This window comes from Gossypium arboreum, chromosome 9 (assembly GCF_025698485.1).
Source record: "Gossypium arboreum isolate Shixiya-1 chromosome 9, ASM2569848v2, whole genome shotgun sequence".
Taxonomy (NCBI): Eukaryota; Viridiplantae; Streptophyta; class Magnoliopsida; order Malvales; family Malvaceae; genus Gossypium; species Gossypium arboreum.
The window spans coordinates 54656946-54684398 of record NC_069078.1 but is presented as its reverse complement, the minus strand read 5'-3'; the positions used below and the strand labels follow the sequence as shown (position 1 = coordinate 54684398).

The 27453-nt window shown below is 31.0% G+C and overlaps 1 protein-coding gene across 2 annotated transcripts; it reads left to right on the top strand.

The window, feature by feature from the left end:
• The first annotated feature begins 10494 nt into the window (after nucleotides 1-10494).
• LOC108457309 (protein phosphatase 2C 70) lies at nucleotides 10495-20227 on the top strand. Of its 2 annotated transcripts, none has more exons than XM_053019078.1 (13): nucleotides 10495-10599; nucleotides 14784-14973; nucleotides 15079-15252; nucleotides 15359-15534; nucleotides 15630-15788; nucleotides 16475-16618; nucleotides 16702-16763; nucleotides 17933-18068; nucleotides 18408-18502; nucleotides 19212-19327; nucleotides 19428-19557; nucleotides 19800-19854; nucleotides 19957-20227. In XM_053019078.1, the coding sequence occupies exons 1-13, from the start codon at nucleotides 10585-10587 to the stop codon at nucleotides 20128-20130; spliced, it is 1626 nt and encodes a 541-aa protein (XP_052875038.1). In that variant the 5' UTR covers nucleotides 10495-10584; the 3' UTR covers nucleotides 20131-20227. The 2 variants fall into 2 exon arrangements, with proteins under 2 accessions (XP_052875038.1, XP_017611785.1); XM_017756296.2 differs by lacking the exon at nucleotides 10495-10599 and adding an exon at nucleotides 13159-13482.
• Nucleotides 20228-27453: the final 7226 nt, after the last annotated feature.

The following is a 27453-nucleotide window of genomic DNA, read 5'->3' as shown; positions in this document are numbered from 1 at the left end:
TAGTCATGTTTATAATGGCATGTATAGGTGGACTTGTGTCTAATTTTTAGTTAATGTTTATGGCATGTAATGTTGCTTTGAATCTGTGGTACTTATGGTACTTTGATGCCTTGATGGTTGATGTTAATATGATTAGGTTGATGTATGCTTTGAATGGCCAAATTGGTATGTATTGCTATGTTTATAATGTGGACAAGTTGGGTTATGCTTTGAGGTAGTTATGAGCCATTTGTACGGGAATAAGTGTGGTCAAATATGGTAAGTTTGGTATGGAAATAGGTTAGTTGTGAATGGTTGATGAATGGATAAATATGCACATGTTTAGATAGTTTTGATGAATTGAGATTAAGGTGCCTTTAGGAATATTGGTTGTATAGAAATTTGGTATAAGGAATTATTCTTATTATGCATGATTTAGGTATGTTTTAAGGTCTTAACTATATGTGCAAGTTTCTTGTAAGTTCATGTTTGAATGGATGAAAGAAATAGCTTGATTTTGGTCATTTTCTTATCCACACGACCTAAGACATAGGCGTGTGTTTCAGCCATGTGTGACACACAGCCATGCGACACATTCGTGTGTACCTATAGGTTTTAATGGTTGTTTTTCGAAAGTTACATGACCTGGCGCACAGGCGTGTGAGGCCATTTGGATTGTTACATGGCCTAGTACAAGGGCGTGTGGCTTAGCCGTGTGACCCAAGTCAGAGAGTTACATAGGCACGGACAAAGGCTGGGGCACGGTTGTGTGTCCCTATTTCAAATGTTACATAGCCTGAAACAAGTGCATGTGTCTCAACCGCGTAACCCCTATAGTGTAAATTTTTCTAACTTTTTTCTTAAGGTTTAAACGTTCTCGATTTAGTCTCGAATTGTTTCTAAAGTATTTCTCAAGCCTTGAGGGCTCGAATAAGGGACGATATGCATGTGTATGGATGGACTTTGCTATGCTTAATGAAATGTTTGGAAATGAATGATTTTAAGTTATGTTTTTATTGTAATACTTCGTAACCCTATTCTGGCGACGAATACGGGTTAGGGGTGTTACAAGGTGTGGGTCCTAAACTCAATAACTTGTTTGGTAATAATTATTATTATGATTAAATTGATTATTTAGCTTGTTGGTTGGGCTTGGCTTAATAGCTAAGTAATTAATTTTGTAAGTGGTTGAATCAGGTATGTTTCGAGCCTAACTATTTGGCATGGTAGCATTGTTGCTAGTTTGACTGAATGATTAAATGATTGGCATCATGAATGTTTGGTTAATATGATATATGTTTGGGTTGAATGAATGACATGATTATAAATGAAATAAGGCTTATGCATGATATATTCGTACAGGTGATTTGTTATGATATGTTCAAAAGACTGCTATAGATGCACACAAAGAAAAGTTGTAAATGAATATGAAATTGTGATTTGTTGAATGATACCATTTTATGGGTAAATTGAAAAGGGGAATATTATTTCCATTCATTGAAAATATTTAATAATTAAGGGCATATGTTGAAAATGCCAAATAAATGTGAAAGTATTGATTTATGGTTATGTATGAGATTGTATGACATATTGAATGTACATTGAGGTGGGTTATTTTGTGGTTGAAAAAAGAGTTCCGTGGAGTACTTGCGGCATATTAAGTCTACATATACGTAGTGTGTGCACTGTACCTGGAGTACCGAGGGGATTGGTGATTTTATTGCATTATATGTTATTCGGAAGATTTTTTACATTTATGTTATACGGTGGTTTCTACCACATCGAGCTTTGCTCGCATATGTTGGAGTTTGGTAGATGGGTTTTGGGGAACTCGTGGTGTGTAGCGAATGGTTTGGATAAGAAACTTTTTGCATTGCATCATGCTCATGACATACTCGAATGTTATTGATTTATGATACGTATTGTATTGGATTGTATTAAATGGTATCGACATTAATGATTGTTACTCGAATGAATGATGGCCCATGCTCATACACCGTTTGACATCGATTTTGATAATGGCTATGTAATGGTATGAAATTCCTATGATGGTTCTATTAATGCTAATATGTTTCACTATATTTGATGTGTCCATTTGAATAACTGTTCAACTTACACTGAGCTTTCATAAGCTCACCCCCATAGTGTTTAACTTTTCAAGTAAACCTTGAAACTAAGACCGGACCCTGCATACGAAGAATCGCCTTGGACCTCGGACTATTTTTAATAAGTCTTATTAATAAGTCTCTGTTGGTTTTGGTTTGGAATTTTTAATTATTTCCAGTCTGTGGCTTGGTAACTTTTCATTTGGGAATTTTTGCATGCATGGATTACTTAAGCATAATAACCAGGAAATGTATGATATTGGGCTTAGTAAAATTTGACATTGTTCAAAGGAACTGTTTTTGAAAAACAAATCGATAAGGCAACTAGGTTTCTAAAATAACTTGAAAAATGGTTTAAAAATGGTTTTTAAACCATTACATTAACATTAGCATGGTCCAATGGAATTTCTAATTTAAAAAAATGTAGTACCTGGGAAATCGATTCCAAATCATTTCAATTTAGGGAGCTCGGATTAAAGATTTTAATTTCAAATGTTAGTACATTTAAACGTATGGTAAAATATTGAAGGTAAAGTCAGAAATTATAAATCGTGAAGTTAATTTTTTAAAAATTAAAATGTTTATAAAATTCATATAAATTAATATATAATTTTTTGTTGTTATTTCTCTATTTCTTTGGTAGGCCTTCTTTTAAAATATTTTTTTATTCTTGTTATACATTTAGATCAAATATATCTAAACCTTAAATACATAATAGTTTTCATGGAGTGATATACCACTAGTAATTTTGTTTCACAAAATAAACATCACTTAAGTGTTTTTGGTGTCATGAGAATGTAATATATCAATTTTTCAAACACAAAATTTACAATAATCACACTAACAACAACAATTTCTAAATAAAAACATCAAAACTCTAATAAATCTAATTTTTTCAAGGGTTTGTATTAATCAGTCTTAATTTTTCAAGTATTTGTATTAATCTTCCTTTAAAATTATTACCCACTCACGATGTTAAGAATCTCATACAAAATCAATAATTTTAAAATCATTCAATAAAGAAAAAACTAAATCTTGCATAAAAATCCTAATCATTATAAGAAAAACCACAATCCTAACTTTCTATAAATTTATCAATAAAGCATGAAAAGAAACAGAATAGTTGTTATCAAATTGAGAGATCAGCATTAAAGTATTCAAAGACTAAACACCTATCTTATAAAAATTCTATAGAGTAAGACAATAAAATAAAATTGATAGAAAAAATTAATAAGTGTTGGAAGAAAATCAAAAGAATTAGGGATTTTGAGTTTTAGTGACTAGAGTGATTGATTTATTTTATATAAAATAATTCTTTTAAAAATTTCAGTGTCACTTTTAAAAATTTTTGTGGAATTATTTTTAATTTTTTTGTGATTTAATATATTAATCATATAAAAATTAATATACATTTTTAAATTTTTTAACCCTACAATCATTAAGGTGACTCCGTCATTATAAGGGACGTTGCATTTTAGAGGAACACATGTTCGAACATTGTAAACAATATTATTAAGAGGGACAATTATGAACTTCAAATATGAATAGTAAAATGAATATGAATATATATTTATTTAATTCAAAAATATTTTTCTCATAAATTTAGACATGATTAGATGAAAAAATGGAATCAACTTTGACATGATTCATGTTTTTAATCATCGAGACATGATTTGTTAGTTTAACTTTTTAATTAGGTTGGATTTGAGATTAGAAATTATTATGGGCTCATTTTATTATGGTTTTATTTGATGCATGGTTAATAGGGTAAATTATTAAAATAGTGACTTTTGTTTGTCTTAAGTTATATTTTAGTTATTTATGTTTGAAATGTTACGTTTTAGTTACTTATGCTATTATGTTATAATATTTTAGTCATTGAGCGTTAATTTTCATTAACGTGTAACGGTAAGCTTAAATCATCATTTCAAGCAAAAATTTTAAGTTAAATTATATAATTAGTCCTTACATTTTTTTCGTTTTGAACAATTTAATTTTTTTCTTTTACGTTCTTTAAACTTTCCTTCTTTTCCATTCTTTTCTCCTTCTTCCTCTATTTTCTCCCTTCTCCATTTATTTTAAGGTAGACTTAAAACAAGAATAAACTATAGATAATTTTGTTTTATCAAACAATGACATTTGACTTTTGTTAGTATATAGGTTTATACATTATCATTGCATGAAATATATATTATATAAATTATGCATTTAATGAGTGAACAAGTCCATTATTGGAAAATATTGTAATCTCAAGTGGTGAAGCGTCCAAACCATGCTATAAACTATTGCAATTTATATGGCAATCTTAAGTGAAAGTGTTCAAACGATGTTATAAATTAACGCAGCTTATATGATAATCTCAATTGATAAAGAGTCCAAAAGACGCTACAAACTATCATAGCTTATATGACATTCTTAAACAGCTTATATGGCAATCTAAAGTGATAAAGCATCCAAATGACGCTACAAACTATCATAGCTTATATGATATTCTTAAACAACTTATATGACAATCTTAAGTGAAAGCGTCCAAACAATGCTATAAATTAACACAACTTACATTATAATCTTAAGTGATAAAGCGTCCAAACCACGCAACAAACTTATATGATAATCTCAAGTGACAAAGCGTTTAAACGAGGTTAATCATCTTAGTCTATTTGAGTTTAGGGGGAAAAAATATAATCATTCAGTGAAAATAAGGTGGAGTTGGGTCTCCCTCAACAGGTAAGTTTTACTATCAAATTTCAAATCAATTTTTATTCTTGCTCAACAGCTGATTAAGATTATTTTCTTTAGTCATCCCTAAAATCAAATATCTCATTTAAAAATTGTTATTGTTAGATCCATAAGAATTAATAAGAAAAAGAAAAAGAAAATCACCCATCATGATTCAAAATAGTGATGCAATGCTCTACCCATGAAATAGACGAAACAAAATTATACTAATCATCATTGTTGTTTTAGCTTAATAACAAACAAATATTTTGAATCTCATCATATAGATATATGCATATTTAGACCAATTTTATTTAAATATATGATTTATTGTTCATTAGTTAATTTGTTTATTTTAATTAATTAATAACATATAATACTTGATTAATATAGGAGATGTAGTGTCATAACACATATGCAATTGATGACAGTAGATTTTGTATAAAAAATTATAAGTATGCTTTCAAAAAATTAAGGTTGGTTAAAATTATTATATGTGTTTTATTTTTATTTTTTAAATTTAAATATATTTCAAGAAACACATCTTAATTTTATTTGTGAACTTTTATTTTCTATTGATAATATACCAAATAATAGCTCTATTTAGCTATTTTCTCGATTATGTATTTAATTAGTTTCACATTAATATTTTAATTATTTCTATTATTATAAAATCTTTAATTATGTTAGTATCAAATATCAATTTTCTTTATCATTTGAAAGTTTTTGGAGAGGTCAATCCGATTAAATTTTCTTTATCAAAGTTTTGACTACCTTGAAAGCCATTTAGAAAGCAAAAATGTGGTTTTAAATTCAAAAGTTAAGCTTTGAATGATCCATTCTCTTGTAATGTGCATGAATAAGCTTATCATTTTTCATAAATGACATAAACAAGTTTGTATTAGTATTCAATATGTTTATTGACTTGTTTTAATGTAATTCAATTGAGAAATCCCTTGTATGACACTTTTTTTTCCAAATCTTTTGACAAAATCATTTACAATGTGTTATGATCCTAATTTTATGTTCCTCCAAGTCATAAATGATGTTTTTGATGTGTTTCGAATCTTTTTTGTTGCTAAAAACATCATATTTGTTTCTATTTTAAATGGATTTCACTCAAAATACTTTGAGTACTTGATTTTATATTCATCTTGTGACATCAATTCATGACTCATTGGGTGTCTATTTACATCATTAACTTATTGATGAGAATTTTTCAAAATCAAATGCATATTTTTATATACTTTCATGGCTTATGCATACCAAAATTGTTTAGTGACGAACTTATTTTACTTTAAATATTTTTATCCCTTTTGATCTCATCCTATTGATTTGTTCAATCATGTTTTCATGTTTTATTATAGAACCTTAACCAAAATATGCTTTTAATGTAAAGCACTTTTAAAATAAGTGATATCCTTGTTGAATTCTTTTATTGTCCTTAATCATTAAACCCCATTTATACTTTAACTTTATAAAGTTTTTTTTTTTTTTTAAATCTTCTTTCAGTTTTTGCATGTGTCAAGTATTTATGAAAAAAAAATTGTCTTGCATATCCTCTTTTGTGATTTCCTCCTTATTTAGCTCATTTCCTAACAATTGATATGATTCTTTTTTGTTTTAATCTTTTATATCAATTGGTACCAATTTCTAATGTGTATTTTATTTCAGCTGTTTACGTGGGATTGTTTTCATGACAAAAAAAAAAGGTATTGTGCATACTTTTCTTATATGTTTTTATGCAAGTTTAGATTTTGCAGTGGATGTTTCATGAGATACAAATAGTGTTTGTGTATTTGAGTATGAAAACTATGTACTATGTACAATAATAAAGATAGAATTAAAGAGTTAGAAGTTGAAATGAGTAAGTTGCAAAGTAAGAAGGGAACTAAGGTGGAACGAATTACTAGTACTCATAAATTAGTATATAAGAGGGAGATGTGCGTGAAAGGTTGGTTAAATCACCCTTTATCTACCTTGGTGCATATTCTAGACAAGGATCGGTTTAGTGCCCTTCTTTATGACTAAACTAAAGCATCCTTAATTGAATCAGAAGTTAATCAAAATTTGCTAAGGATTCATCTAAGGATGAGTTATTTGTTTTTGTTAAATGTTGTTTATATGTTTTGTTGACTTGTTAATGAGTGGTTTAATTTTGCAAATTGATATGAATGAATATTGATTTTGCAATGTTGTTTAATTAGATTGGACTAGCCAATCGAACTAGTTGGATTGATAACTATCCATGGTATCGGTATGGAGAGATGGTTTAAACCAGTTGACCTACTAACTGCTCGGAACCGGTTGAACCAAGCTAAAGCGTTGATTGAATTATTGGTAAAAATATTTTTAAATAATATTTTATTTTTTATAATTTTTAATAATTTATTTAATTAAATCAAACTGGTGGTTCGATTGATTCGACTACTGATCCAATTTTGATGACATTGTGATTTTGATGGAGAAAAAAATCATTGTAATTTTTCTTGTATTTAAAAAGGCATAATGACAAAGTTAGACCACAAAATTAAAGTCTTTTGTTAATGTAGTCATTTTTTTAGTTAAATTTGACCATTAACTTTTCCAAAAAAAGCCAAATTCCTTTTCTAATGTCAATGTTGACTAAAACATTAATCTTTCAATGATGTTGCCATGACAATCCGCACAACAATCTGCATATACTTTATGTTGACATGACACTATTTATCTTATATGCCACTGTTGAGGGGGATCAGCTCTTTTGAGAGAAGTCTTTAAAGTGTCGTCCTCGGGTACGCCAACCCAATCCATCAATAATAAAAGGTATTGTCCCCCCCCCCTAGGAGAGGGTTTTGCCCCTCCTTCCATAAAGAGCTATGCACAATTCACGAAAAGGGCACCTTGACTGTACTTGGACGTATGACTACCTACCAAGAAGTGACATGAGCGTCTCGACCTTGATGAGATTCAAATTCCTGACTTATGCCATATAGGTCATGTATTGGGGTATATAGTACTATGTACAGTCGAGGCGCCTCACTTTGTGAACCGTACACAACTCGTTGCGGAAGGAGTCATAACCCTCCCTTGGAAGACAATATCTTTCATTGTTGAGGGATTAAGTCGGTATTCCTGATGACGACACTTTGAAGGCTTATTCCGAATGAGTCAATCCCTTCTTAATAGCCATGTTAGCAAATAACTATAAATTATAAAATGTTTATAAAAATTCAAAAAAGTAGCATGGAGTACACATAAATTGTCACACAAGTTGTTATGTTTAAAATTTTAATGTTTTAACTAATATTTTCATTAAAAATAACAATTTAACTCTTTTTTTTTGAAAGGGTAATGGTCAAATTAAAATTTTTAAAAATTAAAATTAAATATATGTTAAAAGAATAATAACCAATGAATTGCATCAAACCTCAAACAATGACTCACATTCTAAATTATATATTTGATACTCTCGAATTTTCCTATTTCATAAAGAAATAAAAATTCGAATAACATATCACTCATATTTTACCTTTACCATTACCGTGGGTCCACATTTTTACCAGGAAAAAAAAACCGAAACGGAAAAGTAAAAAGAAAATTGAAACTGTAGTGTGAGCACCATTAACACGTTACCATATACATAAATTGATATATATGGCAATGTATCAGTGTAGATGATTTTATTACTAAAAATAGAGTAAATAGTTTATGTATTTGATTTTATTGCCATATATAATATTATTAGTTAACTTTTTTATGTATTTAATTAATTTAATTATTAGCATTTATTGTTATGGAGTTATTAATATAAACAAATTAAAGCCATATTTATTTTATTTTTGGGTATAATAATAAATTTTGTCTTTAATTTTATTTTTTATCGAGTAAAATATTGTACCAACTATCATTAAACTATAACTTACATTCTAAATTGGTCAATATATTTTTAAACGTTCTCCTAATTATCAATCAAATCATTCTGCTACTAAACCCTTAATTTAATTTTAAGGTATATTTTTAAATTTTAAATTATGCTACATAAGATCCGAAATGTCATTTAACGGTAAAACTAATAGTTTTAGTAGTAGGACTTTATGGACATAACCTCCATAAGTTAGAGAATGTAATTAAAATAATTTAAAATTTAGGGACCAATTTAGAATGTAAGTTGTAATTTGGAGATGTTTGATACAGTTTACTCTAATAAAAATATAAACATTAAAAACTAAATTTATTATTAAATATGATATTAATTTTGCTTATATTAATAACTCCATACCAATAAATGCTAATAATTAAAAATAGTTAATTAACTAATCATATATGGGAATAAAATCAAATACGTAAATTAACTACTCTATTTTTGGTAATAAAATCACATACACTGATACATTACCATATAAATCAGTTGATATATATGGTAATGCATCATGGTGCTCACAGTACGGTTTCTTTTCCTTTTTTTTTTTACTTTTCCGTTACGTTTTATTTTCTGGTAAAATGTGGACCCACAGGTAATGGTAAAAGTAAAATATGAGTGATATGTTATTCGGAATTTTTTAATGAAATAGGAACATTCAAGAATACCAAATATTAATTTTATCATATAGGAAAATTATTTGCTACGCTTTTATTAAAAAATTAAATTTATAAATAAAATTATAAAAATAATAAGTCTCATTTACTAAAAACTCAAAAATAAAAAAAAACACGTGATCATATTTAAATCCTACTTATAAAATTAAAATATTTCACTCATATTAAATATTGACTCTATTTCATAGAAATTTTATTTGGTATATTATTAGTGGAGTATATTACTAATAAAATAAAATAAAAATTACACAAGTGGGTTTAAGATACTATTATATGTAAATTTCTTTTGTTATTTTTAATTTTATAAAAACGTATGACAACATTCAAAATTTGTTTGTAGGGTTTTATATTCCAATGACAATGTATAAAATAAGTATCCTTGTAAAAGTTACTAATTCAAGAATTAAATAAGAGAGCATGTGCCAAACTTTTTGTGGAGTTAAAATATTTTGTTAATAGTGTAATAAAATACTAACGTTATCAAATATGTATTAAATATAAATATTCCATACAAATAAGATAAAAATTAGAATAACGTTGGTCAAATTGTGCTAATAGACCATTTACTTTGTATAAGTTGTGTATTTTTAAAACTATTAAATTTGTTCGGTTAAAGTCTATTATTAGTCATGTATTATACGTAAAGTCGAGATTTAGTTTATGTTTTCCAACTAGATCATTCTTAGTTGTTATATTTTTTGGATTTAGAAAGTTTAGTCTTATTGTAAACCACTGTCATTAAATCTAGTAACTAATTTTTTTGTGAGTAATAAAGTAGAGATGGTAAGTGATATGGTATTACACATGCAATAATATATTTGAGACATCAAATTTTTAAAAAGAAATAGAACTTAACTTAATGAAATTAATAGTTTCCATTTAATTTGGACTAATTTAAAATTCTAAAAGTACAAGGATTAAAATGACTAAAATAAAGTACAAGTACTAAATCCACAACTTACTAAAAGTACAGGGTCTAATAGCATAAATTGGCCAATAAGATATTACTAATATTTACCATTTACGTGGTCCACTTTTTCACCTGTTAAGTAAATAAAAAATCATTATAAAAGAGTAATTGAAGCATGCGTGGAAATTACCCTTCAAAATTATTAGAAAATCATTTTCTGTTTTTTGCATTTTACTTCTGAACAAATCAACAAAGATTTTCTTACTTTCACTCGAATATTTTCGCCAGGACATCATGGAGAACAAGCAGGTATATAATTTTTTATTTGATGGATTATTATTATTATTATTATTATTATTATTATTATTATTATAATTCCTTCTTCATTGAAAATTTTGATAATAACTTAAAGACAAATTGAATTCAAATTCAATTTTTCATTCTGTTTTTCTAGCGAATATTAATTTAATTATTCTCAGATATCTATATCAATTGGTGTGTAACATCTCTATATATATGGAATAAATTGAAAGATAATACACGCTTAAACACGTTCAAAGTTACATCATCTTAATTATTGTAATAATAATGCTTAAACGCTTAATCGATTAGGCCACTGGCTTGTCGGCCTGATCGATTCAACTAATCTAACTAAAAACTATTAAAAATTAAACAATTCGATTCAACTGGTTTAATTAGTTCATATTGATTCATGGGTTAATCGGTTCAAAATCCTCTTTGATATTATTCATCAGTTGATAAATTAATAAAAATATATACCATTATTTATAAAAATACATGAAAAAAGGAGAGAGTATTTTATTTTATTATTTTTAAATTAAATTTAAAAATATAAAATTGATTTTTATTTATTAAAACTAAAAGACTTAAATACCTCGCTTCTTTTGTTATTGTAATTTTAATTTTTCAAAACTAATTTTGATTTAAGCTTTTGATTATGATTTTTAAAATTGCACTCTGATAATGGTTTAGTTTAATTTTGAAAAAAATATGTAGTTAATATGTATTATTCTGATTTAAAAACAAAACAAATAGATTGAACCAAGTTCCATCCATTTGGATGAATTCAGTCCATCTTCTTTTAAAAGGTCTTTTTATAAGTATTTTAAATTCTTTTCAGAAATATTTTTATTTTTATTATAAAAATTAAAATTAAAATAAGATTAGATTAGATTCAAATTACTATAATTCTTTTTAATTTTTAATTTATTTTCAACCAATCAACTATTATTAAAATCAAACTTAAATTGAATTCAATAAAACTCGAATTGAACTAAATTTTAATTTTTTTTAGCCTTAGTCATGAAAATAAAGGGTTGTTGGATTTGAATATTGCATTTTATAAAAATAATTCCATAAATAAAGTAAATTGGAATTATACTCAAAAACTTGTCACCTAAACCTACTTTCACTCGCTCTCCACCCAACACCATTGATTTTTCTTACCAATGATTGCTTAGCTTCATAGCATATATAGAAAATTGAAACTTAAAAGAATCTTTGCTTTTATGCCAAACAAAAATCCATAAAAAAACAATAATTTTACTTGCCATTTAATGAAAACCATACCCCAAACTCATTTCATAGGTTTTACACAAATTTCCTTTTAATTTTTATTTTTGTCATATAATTATATTTAAAGTTCGTGATTATTAGTTTTAATATTATTATTTTCAAGGTTTAAACTTTACTCTTTATTTGAAAATACAATATATTTTACCATTATACTTAACGCTTATTAATTTAAATATATAATTCATATATTAATATCATATGAGTAATTGTGTTTATCTATTATATATTTATGCAAAATTTAACATATTAATAATTTTATTTTATAAATTTTTATATATTCTTAAATTCATGGGATGCTTATATTTTTTTTATCATAAGTACCTTTGCTTTAATTATTGTTTTGATACTTACAGACACCAATAGTAGAAAACCAACAGAAGTAGAAATATTAAGATGAAAGGTGAAAACCTTTACTTAAGATTAATCTTTTGTAGTATAAAAGGTTGTAAATGATCATTAAAAGCAAGAAAATTATTGATTTTACTTAAAGATTAAGTATTACTCAATTAACAAACACTCATTACATTATCAAATTAAAAAGAAGTCTGGCTAGAAAAGAAAATAAAAAGAGAAATTATTTAAAGATAATTAAATAACTTTTGTTTTCAGAAAATATTGTCTTTTCCAAGTTGAGTCAATAAGGTTTTTTTGGCCATATATAATCAACATAATACATATAATCAGTGATGTATTTTAGGTTTGATAGGGACCAGTTTCTCTTAAAATAATTTTTTATTTAAGTCTTTTACAAAATTTAAAATTAGTAAAGATACAATCGCATTTTGATATCTTAAAATAATAAAATTTTAATTTAATTTTTAAAAATTATAAAGATATACCGTATTAAAATTAAATTTTAATTTCAGCACTCCTAAAAAATATTTCTAGCTTCACCCTGAATATATTTTTATGTTGCAAATTCAAGGTAATTTTTTTACATTGTTTTTGGTAATAAACTAAACAATAAAAATATGATAGAAATTAAATTGTAAGATGAATTTAGTGGAATTCAATGTTTGAGTGAAGTGGAAAGTATGTTAAGAGTAGAGAAAATGATTGGCATTATACATAAGTAATTTTTAATAGACAGGCATGTGCAGTTTCTTCTATTCAACTTGTATTTAATTAATTAAAGATTTTTTTCTTAATTTCAATGAGTAAATCTAAATTCAGGTTTTGGGTATTAAAATATTCATGCATGCATACCACGTGGCATGCACCAGCAAGTCACTAAGAAAATCCCCCCAGTAATAATAATAATAATAATAATAATAATAATAATACAAAAGAATTTAATAGATACGTTGAGGAAAAGAAATGGCAAATAGAAAAGAAAATGAAAAAATTGGGGGAAAATGGTGAGCGACCAATTCAAAGCGAGGTTCTCGCGAAGCAGAGCCGAATCTGAAATCGTAGTGTGAGAGGAGAGAGACGAGAGGACGCTGAACGACTATGGCGATGCTACAAAGCATTGTCGTTTTCACTCTCCTCCTTATGTTGATCCTTATCATTATCCTCATTCTCTTCGCCTTCAAACCATGGCGTTTCTTCTCCTTCTCCCTTTTCTCTTTCTCTTCTCGTTCTCGCTCCATCAAGGTAACACCATCAAAATCTGATCTGTCGTTTGACCAACCAGGGTTTCCTTTTTTTATAACAGCAAAAATCTAGTTTATGACTCATTGGTTTAGGTTTGATTCTATGTTCCTGATCGCGGATCATTGCTGTTTCAGCTTAGGTGGAGCTCGATTTCTATTTTTTTATTATTAATTTTTCGTAATTAGGAGCTTTATTTTATATATATATTTTTTCTATTTTGATTTAATTGCAGAACTTTAGGTTGATCCGTTTATTAGCTCTTTATTTGTGCAATGAATCAATGCCGCGAGTTCAATTAGGAATTTTTCATTTTGGTGGTAATTGGTAATGTTTTGAATAGACAGTAGAGTATTCTGTAGTTCAGCTTTTTGTTTGCTGAAATCTTAGGAAATGCTGTGCGAATTTTCTTGATTCGTGAAAGTGGAGTGATGCATTTAATTTATTTATTTTTGGTATTCTTCTACGGTGTCGGTAAATTTCTATTGATGCTAGAGGAGTAACTGATTTTCCAGTGGATCAAAAGTTGATTGCGGGTAGATTTAAATCTGATATGCCATGTAGTTTAGCTGATTTAATATGCTAGGAAATCTTTTGGAGATTAGTGGCATCTATTCTGAGTCAGTCTACAATGATTGATCACTTAACCCATATCTGCTGAGAATAGATGGCAATGAGTGTCGTATCCAAGAAACACTTTATGAAGCTACTGATTTTAGAAATATATAAGTATGTATCCATTGTTGTAGTCTAGGGCTCTTCATCAAAAACTTGGTTGATTTCTTTCCTTACTTGGAAAAATTTGAGAGTAGAAGAGCCTTCATTTATAAATTATCATATAGCTTACTTTTACAATCTCTTTGTAAGTTACAAATTTGGAAGTCAATGACACCGACAAATAGACTGATATTCTAAACATACAGACTCGTTCAAAATGTGGAAGAACAATCTCAATATCGTATAATTATTTCATCTTCCTATTCACGTCATCTACCTTATCTCCAAACAACTATATTAAAATTAAAATTTATTTTTAGATGATTACTCACTGTTTCTCTTCCTTTATCATTTATCCTCTCAATCCATATGATTTAAATGCATGTGATGGAAGAAAGAGTTGGGATCTTTCTTTAAAACCCTTCATGTATTTGTCTATCTAAATGCAAAACATTGTCATAGCATTTGTTCATATATATATATTCTTTCCATTTAATAAAGGGAAATACTTGGAAACTTTTGGAGCTTTCTTTCTGTTTGAATCTCTTGTGGTCCTCTTTCATTTGACATTTGACATGGATTTCTAGGTTGAAGACGTCGAGAGGCCTCTAGTATCAGATGATGTCAATCACAGTCAAGATCAAAGCAATGATTTGACAAGAAATTATGACTTAGAGGGTGCATGTTACCAAAGTGAAGCTCTTTTGCGCTCACCTCGTAATAAGGGACTTGTTCACAAACAGCGGCTCCCCCCTGCGTCTCACCATTTGGCTCAGGGTATTAACCATTTGCTTCCATCTTTTATTGTTTTGCTCTTATAATTATGTTTTAACTGTTCTGCTTAGTAAATCATTTCCAATACTAATGATTTACCTTGTACAGGTGATAGCTTGGTTCTAGAAATATCTGATCCTTCAGAGGATCTTTTGGTTGGTCAGACGCTAAAGCGCCCATTGGCGACAGAGCACCTAATTGAAGCGCTAAAACTTGGTAGGCCTGAAAATCAAAATGAAAACAGTATACAAGAGTTTGTGCCCAAAGTTATCAGTGATCAGCGTAATTTCTGTTTCCTCTCACTTCTATAAAGAGATTAATGTATTGCTTTCTTTCAATAGATTGAATGTGGAAAGCATGTAATTATATCTTTCTTTTAGAAGTACAGGAAGTTGCCTCTCTCTTGAGGTTGTCTCTGGTCCTTCTCGTGGAATTCGCTGTTCTGTACAGTCAACAAACCCTTCAAGGTTGCCGTTGACCCTAGGGAGAGTTTCTCCGAGTGATTTATTATTGAAGGATGCAGAGGTTTCCGGAAAGCATGCAATGATAACTTGGAATTCAAATGTAAACTTCTCCCAAGTTGTATGACATTAGTTTGCAGTTGGTGCATGCTATATGTGTGGTGTATTAATTGTTTCGAATTTCATAAATTCTTGCAGAAACTGAAATGGGAGCTGGTAGATATGGGTAGTCTCAATGGAACGCTACTGAATTCTCAACCAATTAATCATCCTGATTCTGGAAGTAGGCAATGGGGCCATCCAATGGAACTTGCAAGTGGAGACACAATAACACTTGGCACAACCTCAAACATACAAGTAAGTCTATATGCTTTTTCTTTTTTTTTCCTGGTATTTTTTGCTTCTGAAAATTTAAAACTTTCTAGATATAATTTATTATGTTATTAAGTATTGAATGTTTGCACGAACAAAAGCTTTTCATTATTCACTTCTCCAGGAAATTGAATTATTTGCATTTTTGTTCATTTTCTTATTTCAGCAATTTCATAAGGTTGTAATAATCTGAGACCATGAGTTTAGAACTGGTATCTTACTCATCTTTTGTATATTTTTACTGTCAGGATCATCCTATTGATATAAAATACCTTTTAAGAAATTTTCATATGCTGCAAGCCACATGCACTTGTGACATTCTAGAAGTACATAATTTTTGAGCTTTTTTATTTGTCCAATATCATTTATTTGTTCTCCGGAACTCTTGTTTACTTGTCTTCATAACTATCTTTCAAGACTTCTGAGGTATATTGAAGAACTGAACATTAATGTTGCACCTTCAGTTAACAGTTGATAGACTGCTTCCATAAGAAAAAATTCCATATAGTTAGGATTATAGACACGGTTGTTATGTAACTTACTTTTGTTTTCTGATAGACCATTGTTGTGAAGTGTTTTCTCTTATTTACTCATTTCTGATTGTACAATGTGCATATCAGCTTGTAATCCATGGCAATGTTTTATTGATTGCCTGTTGTCTTTTGTGACAGGTTCATATTTTATCCCAAAATGAGTGCATGGTACCTTTTGGAGTTGGTATGATTTCGGACCCTATGTCGTTGCGTCGAGGGGGAAAGAAACTTCCCATGGAAGATGTTTGCTATTATCAATGGCCTCTTCCCGGAATTGATCAGGTTTTCATGTTTTAGTGCTTTTACCTGATGTTTTTATCCTTGTATCAAATGCGATGAATCTTATATTTTTGCTGACATTGCAGTTTGGAGTGTTTGGTATCTGTGATGGGCATGGTGGTGTTGAGGCTGCTAAATCTGCGAGCAAGTTAGTATTCCTATTACATCTTTTAGTGTGCTTCTTTGGCAGGGTTTGTGGTTGACTTGTAGACTTTTCATCTTATGATTAATTATTAGATACACTTTTTGTTTCCCATGCATACGCTAATCGTGCTTTCTAGACTATATCTTGTCTTCAAAGCTTGTCTCAAAGTATTATGCATCTTTTCAGTTTTCGAATCCATGTTTCTGTTATGTTTGTTTATATTCAGATAGTTGGATTTTCATGAGCTTCTGGTATGATAAATGCTGACTTAGGCTTTGCTTGGTAGGCCAGGATAGAAAGAAGGATGGAAAAATCATTAAACAATTAGCTTAACCATTGGATTAACAAATTTTTCCTTTTTACCCCTTCCTATCCTTCCTAACAAGCAAAACCTAATTATTGTCTTGATTGACAGTCAAGTTTTTTATGGTCTTGGCTGGTCAATATTGCATGTGGTGCTAGAGTATTTACTGAATAGTGGAAACTTGGAATATAGTGAAAAACGAAGTGGAATACATATTAGAAAGGCAAGGAAGATTTATTAAATACCATATTGGGGTAAGGTCATTGCCATTGTCTGTCTACTAATCTAGTTGCTTTCCCCTTGGTCATGGATTCAAACCCTGGAAGCAGTCTCTCTGTATAAATGGGGGAAAGGTTGTGTATGTCAAGACCTTCCTTAAACCCTGCTTATAGCGGGGAAGCTTTGTGCATTTGGTATGACCTTTTTATAGTTCTGAAGGGGATTGTTGGAGGCTTATAAATTTAATGGAAATGAGAGAAGTTTCGTGTTGCTTTACTTATCTCCTTTTTTTCTCTGGCTTTCTCTCCACTTTTGTGTATGAATTCATGTGGCAAACAGATGGAGGATTATCGTGGCATAAAATGGATTTGGTCATCATATTAGTAGATTCTGTTTTCTGTTGTTCTCTTTGGCTATATTTACATATACACACATTAAAAGAGGAAACATTGTTCTTAGTTCCTTTTTCTTCAATCTAGCAATTATCACATTGAAGGGCTGATTTGCATTATTCTTGTACCATGAAGCCTTCAGTTAAAGATTTAAGGCTTCTGATTTGACAAACAAACTTAGCAATTCTGCTCATTTTAGCTGATATGCTTGATTTTGACTTAACTATTTACTGAAGTTTTAAGAATCTGATCTCCAGGATTCTGCCTGAGATGCTTGCTACCATTTTATCGGATTCTCTTATAAGAGAGAGGGTTTTGTCACAGCATGATGCCTCAGATGTTCTTAAAGACGCATTCCTTCGAGCAGAAGCGAGCATGAATAACTATTATGAGGTTTTTACCTCACCTGCTTTTTCTTCTTTTTCTTGTACTCCTATAGACATTTTCATTGTTTAGTTTGTAAATCTCTCATAGAGCTCTGGAATGCATTTGCCCCTTTAGCATCCATTGTGTACTGTATTTCTGCTGTTCCTTTTATAATTTGTAGATGTGCTATTACTACCATTCTTGTTGAGTCATATTCTTATTAAGACTATTTCACTTTTTTCCGTCGACTTTCATGTCCTTTTGGCATTCATGATAATATAATGGCTTGTTCTGAAGGACTGAATCTCTTTCATCCACCTTCATTGAATATGATAGTTTGCATATCATAATATTAATTCCTTGCAGGGCTGTACTGCAACGGTTCTTCTTGTTTGGGCTGATGCTGACGAAAATTTCTATGCACAATGTGCAAATGTTGGGGATTCAGCATGTCTTATGAAGTAAGTGTTTCAATTCTTATTGTTGCAAGTTGTAGGATTTCTAGGGTTATAATGGTATTTATGATCAAAGTCCATCACTTGGAGTCTTGAATATGTCCTATTCATAATCATTTAAGAAGATTTCTGTTAATCTTAGGTAATGTTGTAATTTGCAAGTTAAAATATGGGCTAAATTGCTGTAAGCAATCCATAAAGAAATCTATTGGCATCTGTCAGAAGCTACTTATGCTAATTGGTGTATCTTAAGTCTTTAATTCATCGAAACATTACTTGATATTTGAAGTACTTGTTATAATCATCTATGTTACTTGTATTCGGGTGTCAATCCCAGATACCAGTATGTATCTGCATTTGTTCAATTTTTTGAAGTTCTTTCATGTATTTAGAGGGTTCTTGGGAGATCATATCTTCGTACTAGTACCAAATATACATTGAACACGGTCACTGGACATGAGTACTTGAAGAAAAATAAAGTGCCCAAGCAATATGGATAATGACACTGTAGTGTGAATGCAATGCTTGCCTGTTGTAGTGCCATCCTGCATATTGCTGTCGTTGTCCTACCTCCTGCAGAATTTTCTCCCCATTTTCTGTTCTTTCATATAATATATATTTTTAAAAATTCTGTTCTCTATTATTTAAAATGAAATTTATGGGCATATTGGTGATTTTGCTGTACTTACTACCAAATTCAATTTTAATGGTACAGTGTTGGAGGTAAGCAGATTAAGATGACAGAAGACCATAAAATAAGTAGTTATTCTGAAAGACTTCGAATGGAAGGAATGGGGGAGCCATTAAGAGATGGGGAGACACGTCTATGTGGTACGTTCAAATTTCTGTATCTGGTCATGACATTAGGAAACAAGACTTGGTGACATAGCCAAAAGAAGGTACATATCGAGTAATTGACCACTTTTTTCAGGTTTGAACCTCGCAAGGATGCTTGGAGACAAGTTTGTGAAGCAGCAAGATTCACGCTTTAGCTCCGAGCCTTTTATAAGTGAACCTGTGCATATCAATCAAACAAGTGGGGCATTTGCACTGCTGGCTAGGTGATTCTATCAAAACTTGATTATAGTTTTGCATGCTAGAACATATTGCGACTTGTTTCCGGTCAATTTTGATCAAAACAGATTATTTTATCTACTTTTCTCTTCTTAGCTCGTATGATATTGATCCATCATCACTGAAACTACAATAATGACATGCTTGCTTGCTTGTATAATTTTTTATTGGCAAAATTTACTCGTGATTTTGTTGAAATATGGATCCCACTTGTGTGCACCGATTGCAGCGATGGGTTCTGGGATGTTGTTACTGCTAAGAAGGCAATCCAGTTAGTTGCTCAGGTATTGTCTAATAACACAATAACAGGTTCTTGCTAGTTTTTACTCGGTTTTTTTTATGGGATAAATGTCGAATCTCACTAACAATTGGGGTGTGGTGGTCAGGAGAGGGAGAAAGAGTTGATGGCAGAGTCGGAGAAGGAGAATTTGGCAGAGAAGATTGCGAATGTTTTGTTGAATGAGGCTAGAACACAGCGAACGAAAGATAACACCTCAATTATTTTCTTAGATTTTGACAGTACATCTAGAAGAATATCTTGTAAAGTTGATGATCCCTAGTTCTTTTTTCTTTTTCTTTTAAAGGATTTTATAATTTAGTGTGAAAAACTATATATTAATTATTTCAAATGTAATGCTCATTTCTAGCTTGAACTTACTCTGCTTTTCCCAACTTTTCAAATTTCTATCCTCCTCATGATTGTTGAGCAGACTCGAGTTTTCTAGCTCATATTGCTCCCGACGAGTTGGGTGCAAGATTTGAAATTTTAGAATTTTTTCAAAAGTAATGTTTACTTATTTTATTTTTGAAAATATATATATATTCAGATTATAGTTAATAAATATGAAATATTGATCTTAGTCTTGCACCAAATCTTCAAGTTATGAATTACAATTTTAAATTTCAAAACGTTATTATTGTTTCGACTTTCAATCAAGGTTGTTTTTGTTATAACACTTGTCTGTCTTTTATACCTGTTTTTTCTTTCTTTTCTTTTGACATCATTACTCCTCTATTCTCTCTCTTCTTCTTTTTTATAAATAAATTCAAGAAAAATAAATAATAACAAATGTTATAGTTAAAACAATTTTAGATTTATAAATAATTATAATGTTTTTTAGTTGTATTATTTTTATAAAAATATTTATAATTTCTTTTTCTAGAAAATATATTTATATTAAATTTAAATTAATATTTTTAAAAGATCATTTATAAAAATATTGAACTTAATATATTTTAAAATTTAATAATTTTTCTTTGTATTCCTTTATTTCTCCTTTAAACTACAAACAAAAACAAATAAATTATATTGGCTCATAAAAATACTCAATATATTTTGTATTCTTCCTTCCTATATTTCTTACCTTGTTTTTCTTTTATTGTATGTAAACAAATACGAAAAAAAGGTACTATTTTATATAAGTTTGTATAAATTTTATTTCCACTAATTTAATTATAACAAGTAAAAATAAATAAAATAAAAATATTTAGTAATAGTCGGTCTCTAATCCGTCTTAATAACAAGCACATCTCCATCAATCAGTTGCAAATGGTAAGAATAAACTTTAATCCTTTTTTAATTTACTTATTTCATAGTTATAATTGAACTTAATTTTTTTTATAATTTTTTTGTAAATAGCCGAAAAATCAAATTTTGCAATGCCATGTTCGAAATCTACTCGGTCCTCTATCACCGTTGATCGAAACATACTTGAGGGAAGCCCGTTTTTTGCACGTGGCCCTTGTAGGCCAGGGGTGTAAATTAGACCTAGAACTCATAAGCGCGTTGGTGGATAGGTGGAGACCCGAGACACATACATTCCATATTCTATGCGGTGAGTGTACTATCACTCTAGAGGATGTGCATCTACAGTTGGGTTACCCGTGGACGGGTCAATAGTCACCAGGTCTGTTTAGTCTGTGATTGGGGAACCATATGTTACGATCTTTTGGGTGTGGTTCCAAAGAAAATTTACGGAGCTCGGATCAAAATAGCCTGGTTACGAAATAATCTCGTGGAGTTGGCAGAGGATTTGACTGAAGAGGAAAGAGAATGATATGCTCGGGCATACATCTTTCAGATTATCGGGGGTATGCTGATGCCGAATAAGTCACAAAACCTCGTACATTTAAGGTGGCTGCTGAAACTCGTAGATTTTAGAGGAGCTAGTGAACTCAATTTGGGGCCCACCGTGTTGGCGACATTGTACCGGGAGATGTGTCGGGCGTCGTAACCAGAAAAATCAAAATTGTTAGTTGCCTTTTACTACTACAATCATGGACTCGGTATTGCTTTCCAACTTTACGTCCTCGAGTGAACTACTCGTATACACTCTCACTCGTAACAAGGTAAAAGTCAGTAGATATTACCATTATTGAATTGATTAAAAATAAAATTGTTATGCTAATAAGTTACTTAAATAGGTGGAACTATGCTTTGAGTTACGTGGGACTACCTACCAAGCTTGAAGATATAGACTTCTATTAGATCAACGATCAGAAGTGGATGTATGTATTTATTTAATTTTAAACTATATACAAATAACGTAGTCGATTTTGTATTTAGTATTTAGTAGAATATATAACTAATATTTTTTTATTACATTTATATAGTTTGAATGGACACCATATGAGGACCCAGTAATTCGGGCAGTAATTCTTGAGGAATTCTTTATGAATCCCAACGCTTGTCACGTTAAGGTCCCATTGGTAATGTACACTACCGTAGAGATGCACGAGACGGATAGAGTGTTGCTGCAGATCATATTCCAACAATTGATTTCCGTGGCACCTCAGAAGCTTGATGATCTGCATCATATCGACTTATGGAGACCAAATACGAATTGGCCTATATTCCACTCACAATATATCAACATGTGAAATAATCGGTATGATTTTTTACCTACTCATGCAAAAATTATCATTCCGGAGTTAGCATGCGATCCAGAGTACATGCCATGGTTTAAGATACATGACAAGCCATATTTGTACGGGGAAGAGGTGAGGCGTCGGCATCCCCACACGAGTAGCTTACGATGGTGCCCGTTAAATCCAAGGGGTGGCGAGGTGGGCCTATCATCAGTGCCCACGCAAGAACAGTCGACCTTTTGGTTTGCGACATAATTTTCTATCAAGTACAACTTAAACAGAGCAATCGATATAGACGACTACTTACGTTCATCTAGGACTGATAGGAATACGTATCTCCACACGTTGTAAATGTTTTCTAATTTGTACACTTCGTCAACAAAGCTCATAGGATCCAAATAGGGATTCATACAACCTGCAATTGCATGAGTGCATGAAAAATGAAGTGCGTCAAATATCCCACAGTTGCAAGTCCTATTTCTCAAGTGTACCCGATACACTCCCTTGGCAATACCTTGGTATGACCTGTCGAACTTCGTCACTTGAAACCATATGTCGTCACGTGAGTGACAAACTACCATCATGCAATTGGCTCATGTCTTACCATTATTAATTTGTTCCAGTTTCGCCGGGCACCATACATGGCCTCCTTGCAATTTCCTGACATAACTCGTTACTCTCTTTGGGAACAGTTCTGCCAAATTAAAGTATGTTTCTTTCACAATCGAGGTTATTGACAAATGATGCATTCCTTTTAAAATAGAATTGATGCATTCCGTTTGGTTTGAGATCATGTAGCCATATTGTAGCTCACCGTTGTATGATTGTATCCACTGATTGAAGGGTATGTTAGTGAGGTATGTTGTCCCTACTGACCTAGTTGACCGTAATATCTCTAACATCTCATAAAGACAATCCTTCATGATCTCGTACCCTGTCAATATAAATGGATAACGATAATTACATACCTAAAAATATAAATAAAAAAACAAAATATTACAAACCAAATAATATTAGTGGCGATTAAATACCCACGTTGGTCGCTTGTCGTCGCTCAGCAATAGATCGATATTACTGGTAGTAGTTAGACGCAATATGCCTTAGACAATATTGATGGTGTGCAAGGTCTCAGAGGCTTTCTTGTCATTCAATTGCAGATAGTATTTTAGTTCTTCGATCTGAGATTACGCATATATCAGGTTGGGGGCAGACATGCCTCATCAACCTAGACAAAAAGAAATATAGTTGTATATTTTCTCCCCCAGTGTTATTGCAATCGCAATTGGAAGGATCATCTGATTACCATCTTGTGCCATAGCCAACAACAGCCGATAGGTATGTCTACCATATATAAAGGTATCGTCTATTTGTACCAATGGCTTGTAGTACTGAAATGCATCCCGACATTGCTTGAAGGTCTAAAATAGACGCTTGAACATTCGAAACCTATGAAGTAAGCAATCATTGTAGTACATGGGACCCATTTCAATATTTGTTACGTAACCTAGTACGTACCTCTCCAACACCTGACACCACTATCATACCTTGTTATATGACACGTACCACCCACTGCGTATCTTTTCTAAGGCCTTCTGCTTAGTTATCCATGCCTTGCGGTACGAAAATGTGTAGTTGAATTAGCTACAAATATTGGCAATTAAAACTGATACAGTAGTCATTGGATCCACTTTTACCATTGATAATATTGGGCGTACGATCAAATCTAAATCCAACTGTGGATAATCCTGTAAAACACTTGCAACCCCACGAGTACGTTAAATTAATTGGAACTAACATTAAATTTAAATAAAACCCTAAGAATCTAATTATACTGTACCAGAGGTAACACATGTATGCAGATCAGTGAACTTTTTTATTGTCCATAACTCCGTCTTCTTCTTAACAAAAGCCATGATTTTACATGCACAGCTACCGTCTCACAATGCACATTGGCCTTAAACTTATCAAATTTGAATTTAACCACGTGGAAGTTAACCCCATTCTTAATGTTGTATCACTTCAATGTAGCGAGAAAACCATCTTTACTGGAAAACTCCTAGCCCACTTCTAAATCACCCAAATCTAACGATGCACTTCTGTGGCCAGGCCTTCTGTGTGGTAGTTCTACAAAACCAATGCATTCTCTGCCAAAAGATCGACATTATGCATGTGGGCTGGAGGCGAGTACACTTTCAATCGTGGATCTTCTTCTTTTTCATTTCCACCCCTTTCACCGCCTTCAGTTCAGTTGGAACAGGTTCCGATTCAGAAAATAATACAACTTCTAAGCCATTGACACTGGACTCCCGGGGTGGATCTACATCAGATTCATTATCATCTTCGTTCTCCAACCCACCAACATATGACATGTTAGAGGTCGCCTCACCGGTGGATATTGTAGGGAGTAAATCATCCCTTTCCTTGTATGTTTCAGAACATCCAAAATCACATGTCGGTTGCTAACAAGTGGAAGTTGATGCCATTCCCCAGTAAGAATTCCCAGCATTGAACATCGACCCATCGAGGTGCATGTCCTATCCACTAACTGAGTGTCGTACAGGGGTCATGTATTCTGTTCTACCACCAAACCTCGATAGTTTGATGTTTTGCCTCTCACGATTGAAATCTAAGGCCGAGACAGATGAGTGTTTTCCTATTGATGATTTTGGGTTATCATAATGGGAACTTTCTAACAAAGTGATTGGACTATTGCCATTTTCAACCGTTCCCACCTCTCGAACAGGAAGAGATGTTGAAGTCGCAAGTCTTTCATCTAGCCTTAAAAATTCCATATATAACTTAAAAAACGGTGATCCATTATTAAGGTACGTCTGCACCATCGCCTCCATGCCCCGAGCACCTTTGATATCAAATGAGTCATATCTCACAAGATCAACCAAAGCACATAATCGATACTTAATAGACAAAACTTTCATTGCCATAGATCTGAAGATTTTTCGCCTAATTCTTTTACAAAGTTCTTTCAACTCTATGTTTTGGTTAAAGCCAGTCGCACTGTGTTCTTCGATAAAAAATCACACCGTTCTCAGTGTCACAGAACTCACTATCATAATAAATAATAGTACTAATCTGTCCACTCATTTTTAACCAAATTATCTATTGAGAGAAATTCGAAACAAAAATATTATGCTAAAAATATAATGCTTCATATAAATATTAACACGAAAAATCAGCTTATACATTCCCTACGAACTTCTATTCTTCTAAACTTCTTCAATTTCTATTGCTTCAATTTCTATTGCTTCAACTTATGCCACCAGAGACTTAAATATGGGTCATTTGTAACCTAAAAGATAACATCCCACTCCTTTCTGTAAAATGTTTCGGATAGTGGGGGTTGAAATTTATAGAGCAAAAATACTCCAAGCAAGACGCACTATCAGTAGCAGTACTGAAAAGGACGTCTAACTGAAAGCGTTTTCAGTACTTTTGCTGACAGTGCATCCTGCTTGGAGTGTTTTTTCTCTATAAACCTCAATCCCCACTATTCGGGGCATTTTTCACAAACCTTTCAAAAATCCTGGAAATCTCGGAATATTTTTTTCAAAACCATCTCCACAAATTTATTTTTTCAAAAGTAGCAGTACTAAAAAGGGCGTCCAGCTGGAAGCGTTTTTTGTACTTTTGTTGATTTTGCATCCTACTTGGAGCGCTTATTTCTTCAGAATCCATCTCCTCAAAATTATTTTTTTTCAAAACCCCTAAACCCTAGAAATTAAATAAAACCCTACAACCTATAATTAATAAACACCTAAAAATAAATAAAACCCTAAACCTAAACACTGACAAATAAAAAAAACCTACTTTAATTTAAAATTCCACAACCCCAATTTCATAAACCCTAAGCCCTATTTAGCAATTAAACCACTAAGAAAACAAGGGCAAAAGCACACTGATGTGGACGCTATTTATAGGTCAAAGGGGAAAAAGTACTGAGTTGGACAAGCTTTTTTGGTTTTCCCCTGAAAACGACTCCAACTCAGCGCATTTTACAGAAAGCAGGCCATTCCAGTACATATCAAGTAAAATGACCTATTCTCGTAAGTTTTTTGGGAAATGGGCCTTTTTTGGTAAATTAGTATAAATTTTAAAATTACTTTAATTACTATTTATTTATAAAAGAGTGATTAATATAAAAATATAGTATATAAGAGAAAACAAAACAAAAAATACTAACATGTGACACAATTAGTATTTAGTTGGTCATGTGTCATTGGAAAAAGTAATGAAATGGCAGTGTGGAAACCTTTTTGGAACTCGACTTTTATTTTACAACGAAGATAGAGTCGCCGCCAATCCTTTTTATTAGGTGTGGTTGGACCACCTCGAAGTTTAATCATTTTAACGTAGGTTAAAAATACTAAAACGATAATTTTCGGCCTACAAAATCTAAGAAGTGGGTTCGGGAGTTGGTTACATATGAGGAAGGATTAGCACCCTCATAACGCCCAGAATTGGTACCTAGTTGATTACTTGATGTCTTAATGTCGAAAATTGCGAATTTGATAAAGATTAAAAAATATGACCCTTTTATGCATGTAAATGATACTACCTGATAATAATACTAAAAATATTACTATCTAAATTAAATCTTTTGAAGAAGGTTCTTTTATTTCGAGTTAATTGAGAAGAAAAGGTCGTGTCCCGTAAGTTAGGGCACGACATCTCGGATCCCCGAAAACAAGAATGCTCGTTGTTTAATTATTACTTAAATCTTACGCATTTTTTATTTTGAAGGATGTTTAGTTATCTTGGTTCTAGGAGGAAACCATACTCCGTAAGTTAAGAGCACGACTCCTCAAATTCCCAAAATAACGAACATCGTCTCGGTTCTAATTACTTATTTACTTGTTGTATAAAAACGGATACAACATTTAATTTGATATACAATTAATTTATTCGAGTATGGTACGAAATTCGACAAGATTATTTAAACGTGATATGATATGGTGATGGCATAAATAAAACAGAACAGTTATATAGGGAAAAAACGA

Coding starts and splice junctions, on each gene's coding strand:
- LOC108457309 (XM_017756296.2), top strand. CDS start 13,339: ATGGCGATGCTACAAAGCATTGTCGTTTTCACTCTCCTCCTTATGTTG. Junction 15,535..15,629: donor TGATAACTTGGAATTCAAAT/GTAAACTTCTCC, acceptor AAATTCTTGCAG/AAACTGAAATGGGAGCTGGT. Junction 19,328..19,427: donor TGGGGAGACACGTCTATGTG/GTACGTTCAAAT, acceptor CACTTTTTTCAG/GTTTGAACCTCGCAAGGATG.